The sequence below is a fragment of the Gekko japonicus genome, unplaced genomic scaffold (assembly GCF_001447785.1).
Source record: "Gekko japonicus isolate JY-2015 unplaced genomic scaffold, Gekko_japonicus_V1.1 scaffold3255, whole genome shotgun sequence".
Classification (NCBI taxonomy): Eukaryota; Metazoa; Chordata; class Lepidosauria; order Squamata; family Gekkonidae; genus Gekko; species Gekko japonicus.
Genome location: NW_015167635.1, coordinates 42,692 through 47,687, shown reverse-complemented (window position 1 = coordinate 47,687; position 4,996 = coordinate 42,692). Strand labels below are relative to the sequence as shown.

Sequence of the window (4,996 nt, the reverse complement as noted above, 5' to 3'; positions counted from 1 at the left end):
ATTTACAGGAGAAATTCTTGTGAGGCTGTGCCTGTAAGAAAGGGGGCAGTGCCCCCCAAAAGCCCCACCGTAGGTACGGGCCTGCACTACAGTCTCTGAAACCCACCCAGAGCCCCTGCTTAGCATCCGTGGAGGCATAACACTCTTTTTCAATCTCCTAACCCTGGTTAGGAGGTCGGGTGTACCCCGCTGGTTCACAACCTTCTCCCTTCTCCTGTTGCAAGAATCCCTTGGCCTTTCGTTTCAGGAGTGAACTGTACTGTTCCGCAGTGACATTCTCGCTAACCGTGGAGATAGATCAAGATGAGTAGCCGTGTCCGTCTGCCTGTAGCAGTAGAAAAGAGCAAGAGTCCAGGAGCACCTGAAAGACTAACAAAATATGTGGCAGGGTCTGAGCGTCCATGAGTCACTGAAGAAGTAAGCAGCGACTCACGAAAGCTCCTACTCTGCCACATATTTTGTTAGTCTTTAAGGTGCCACTGGACCCTTGCTCTTTTCTGTGGCTAACCGTGGTTAGTGCCAGACCACAACCATGGTTAGAAGGTGCAGGTGTAATGCTAGCCATGGTTAGCAGTGAGAACGGGGCTTGGCCATGTTTCCCTCCCGTGACCAGAGGCAATACGTTTTTTTGGAACGAGTGGTGCCGAGGAAGGGTTGTTCACTAATGACAGATTTTTGGTGGGAAGAAGAGAGCCAACGTGGTGTAGTGGTTGAGAGCAATGGACTCTAATCTGGAGAACCGGATTTGATTCCGCACTCCTCCGCATGAAGCCAGCTGGGTGACCTTCGGCCAGTCACAAGCTCTCTCAGAGCTCTCTCAGCCTCAAAATAAGTCTAGCTCACCACTAAAGAGCTAGAACTCCAGGCTGCCGGACAATATTAGGATCTCTTGGGCCGTGTTCCCTCTAAGCTGAGTTAGGGTGAGCTAGCTCACAGTTTTTTAGCCTCCGGCTCACACATTTTTGTCTTCGCTCAGGAAGGAGGGCTCCAGAGCAGTGTTCCCTCTAAGCTGAGTTAGGGTGAGCTAGCTCACAGTTTTTTAGCCTCCGGCTCACACATTTTTGTCTTCGCTCAGGAAGGAGGGCTCCAGAGCAGTGTTCCCTCTAAGCTGAGTTAGGGTGAGCTAGCTCAGTTTTTTAGCCTCTGGCTCACACATTTTTGTCTTCGCTAAGGAAGGATGGCTCCAGAGCAGACTAATTTCTGCAGTAGCCGAATCGCTCGCTCACAACTTTAATGCCAGTAGCTCACAAAGTAGAATTTTTGCTCACAAGACTCCGCAGCCTAGAGGGAGCATTGCTCCTGGCTATACTAAACACAATGCCATACGATAATTAATTCATTAATTTGGCGGGGAGAGGGACGGGCAGGGCTAAGTATGGCTTCTCACTGGTCCGGGGAAAGATCTGGTACACGAGTCCATCCCATTCAACCGCTCTCAAATCCGTCAACTGATAACACAGCCCTCCACCGCCAAAGGAGTTTCTTCTTATTTACCAGTAAGGGGTGCCGATGAAAGACATTCTCCGGGCAAAAGTAGCGCTGATTTGTGCCGAGATTCCAAAATCCGCTGGAGGAGGGGCAGGAAAAGACAGCAGTCACTCTTTTAGCGACACGCAGAAAAACCAAAAGTCATCCAAAAAACATGTTGCGCACCTAGAAATGCAGAAACAGACAAGGAACCCGAGGGAAAAGGAGACAGCAACTGGCCAACATTCACATTGCGCCGCGTCAGGGCAAGCTCCGCAGTAATTTTATTAGGATGCTGGCCAAGGCAAAAAAACATTTATGCGGCATCTTGCTCAAACTGGGCCGCTTCCCAAGGCAAAGCGGCTACGCTCACCATGATCTTGCCAGATGGATCTTTTTTTTAAATCAGGCTCCTGTTACAGCTGGCCATGCGCAGCACTGATTGGCACACAGCTGTAGCGTCACAAGCCCCATATTCTTGGGGCACAGTTGAAATACTGGCGAGGGAGGGGGCGGCCGGGTTGGAAATGAAAGCAGGAAACAAACTTCGGATTGCTTACGCAAGGCGAAGAGCACAGGAGCCCCGCAAGCCCGCATATACTAACAGAAACCCCAGTGGGAATCAGGGGTCATTTCCTGCAGGAGCGCACAGGAATGGAGCTCCGGCAGTAAGGAGCCCAGGGGGTGGGCACATGCAACAAGCCCTGCCCCCTGCTCCCAGCAGCCCTCAGTTGGGCCACGAGGAACAAGAAGCAGCCAGGTAAGTTCCAGAGCCCCCCCCACGGCCCGCCTTCAGGTACAAGCTCTCCCTCCTCTGTGAGGGCAGATCTGCGCGTTCCCCCCCAAAAAAGCTAGCAATCCAAAACAGTCCAGCGGCACCTTTAAGACCAAGTTTTATTCAGGTACAAGCTCTCCCTCCTCTGCGAGGACAGATCTGCATGTTCCCCCCCCCAAATAGCTAGCAATCCAAAACAGTCCAGTGGCACCTTTAAGACCAAGTTTTATTCAGGTACAAGTTCTCCCTCCTCTGCGAGGACAGATCTGCGCGTCCCCGCCCCCAATTAGCTAGCAATCCAAAACAGGAGCCTGAGCGGTGGGTGTCGCCTTCTGACACACTTCCTGTGATGTCGGGGGTGTGGCCTATGCAAATAAGGTATGCTAATAAGTTATGCTAATGCGCTCCTGCACCTCTTTTTCTACGAAATGACCCCTGCCGGTGATGCTAGCAAGCTCTGAGCTGGACGGCCCAGGCCAGCCCAAACTCATCAGATCTCAGAAGCGAAGCAGCGTCGTCCCTGCTCAGGACTGGGATGGGAGACCACCGGGGAAGTCAAGGTTTGCTACGCAGAGGCAGGCAATGCCGAACCACCTCTGCTCATCTCTTGCTGTGACCTGGATGGCCTAGACTAGCCCCATCTCAATCGGCTCTCGGAAACTAGGCTCAGCCCTGGTTAAGTACTTGGATGGGAGACCACCAAGGAAGTCCAGGGTCGTTTTCTCCTCTCCCACTCTCTCGACATGGCCTTCCATGGCCGCTCCCTCTCTCGACATGGCCTTCCATGGAGACACAGGACTGTCTTTGCAGGTCTCTCCTGAAGAGACAATGCCCCTCATTCTCCCACACACACACACGATGACGAACAAGCTGACCATTTGTGAAAGGGAATAATGTCCTCTTTGGATCAGGCTCCCTCCTCTCTCCTTCCGACTGCAACCTGAGCATGAACTGGATCTACTCGGGTAAATGTACATTTTACCATTTTTGCAATATGTTTCTTGGCAGGGCTCTTTTTGTAGAAAAAGCCCAGCAGGAACTCATTAGCATAATAGGCCACACCCAACAGCAGGAACTCATTAGCATATTGGGCCACACCCCTGACAGCACCGCTCATGAGCATATTGGGCCACACCCCTGACCGCACAGCTCATTGGCATATTAGGCCGCACCCCCATGTTACCAGAAGTGTAAGTGTGGTCATCCAGCCACACCCACCTTTTGCTTCTTATTCTGTTTACCTTGTTTGTTGTCAAAACCCAGGGGCTCTTTTTGTAGCAGGAACTCCTTTGCATGTTAGGCCACACACCCCTAATGTAGCCAATCCTAATGCGTTCCTGCTGTTGGGTGTGGCCTATTATGCTAATGAGTTCCTGCTGGGCGTGGCCAACTTGGGAGCCAGCCGGAACTACCGTTCCTGTGCGTTCCTGCCCAAAAATAGCCCTGTTTCTTGGGAGATTTATTGACTGCCCTCGGAATCACGCTTCTACGACTGGGCAGAACTCTGCTTTATTAACCTAATGCCCCAGGCTTCTGAACATCTCTTGCCTTGAGAACATCTCAAAAGAGTGCTGTTTAAAACTTCAGGTCAGGAGACAAACAGGGAGAGCTCAGGCTAGTCAGCTCACAGTTTTTTAGCCTCCAGCTCACACATTTTCGTCTTGGCTCAGGAAGGATGGCTCCAGAGCAAACTAATTGATGCAGTAGCCCAATCGCTTGCTCACAACTTTAATGCCAGTAGCTCACAAAGTAGAATTTTTGCTCACAGGACTCAACAGCTTAGAGGGAGCATAGCCTGGAACCATTATTGGGGGGGGGCTTGGATCTCTCTCTGTGTCAAACCCTGCAGGCCTGACACCCCCTTCCTGATTCCATATCCCATGGGGCTAGCCACAGTGGGAAAGGGCCCCAGTGAAACATACCGAGTTTGACTTCCCCGCGGTCGTTGAGGAGGACGTTGGCTCCCTGAAAAGTAAACGGGTACAAAAAAACAAACGTGAGAATGTGGAGGGTGAAGCAAGCTGGGGATTCCTAGCCTTAAGAACGTAAGAAGATAAGAGAAGCCAATGTTGGATCAATGTTGGCCCATCCAGTCCAACACTCTGTCACACAGTTACCAAAAATACCAGGTGCCATCAGGAGGTTCACCAGCGGGGCCAGAACTCCAGAAGCCCTCCCACTGTTGCCCTCCCCACAAGCTCCAAGAAGACAGAGCATCCCTGCCCCAGACATAAGAACATAAGAGAATCCAGTGTTGGATCAGGCCAATGGCCCATCTAGTCCCACACTCTGTGTCACACAGCGGCCAAAAATACCAGGGCCCATCAGGAGGTCCAGCAGTGGGGCCAGGACACTAGAAGCCCTCTCACTGTTGACCACCCTAATTGCTCTTTAGGATATCTGCAATGGTTCATTTCCTGTCAGGAAAAGCACAGGTTTGAAGAAGAAGAAGAAGAGGAGGTGAAGGAGGAGGAGAGGATTGGATTTATACCCCGCCTTTCACTACCCGAAGTAGTCTCAGAGCAGCTTACACTCTCCTTTCCCTTCCCCTCCCCACAACAGACACCCTGTGAGGTAGGTGGGGCTGAGAGAGCTCTTTCAAGGACTGCCCTTGAGAGAACAGCTCTGAGAGAACTTGTGACTGACCCAAGGCCACACCAGCAGCTGCGGGTGGAGGAGTGGGGAATGAAACCCGGTTCTCCCAGATTAGAGTCCGCGCTCCTAACCACTACACCAAACTGGCTCTCCAAAAAG

The 4,996-nt window shown here is 51.8% G+C and overlaps 1 protein-coding gene across 1 annotated transcript in view; it reads right to left on the bottom strand.

The window, feature by feature from the left end:
• Positions 1 to 4,996, bottom strand: part of MAP4K1 (mitogen-activated protein kinase kinase kinase kinase 1) — a 59,229-nt gene that overhangs the window by 35,830 nt on the left and 18,403 nt on the right. The window contains exons 7-8 of the mRNA XM_015414063.1: positions 4,165 to 4,207; positions 1,495 to 1,567 (exon numbers count right to left, since the gene is read on the bottom strand). Coding sequence (XP_015269549.1) covers positions 1,495 to 1,567; positions 4,165 to 4,207 — 116 coding nt within the window. The remainder of the gene's footprint in view (positions 1 to 1,494; positions 1,568 to 4,164; positions 4,208 to 4,996) is intronic.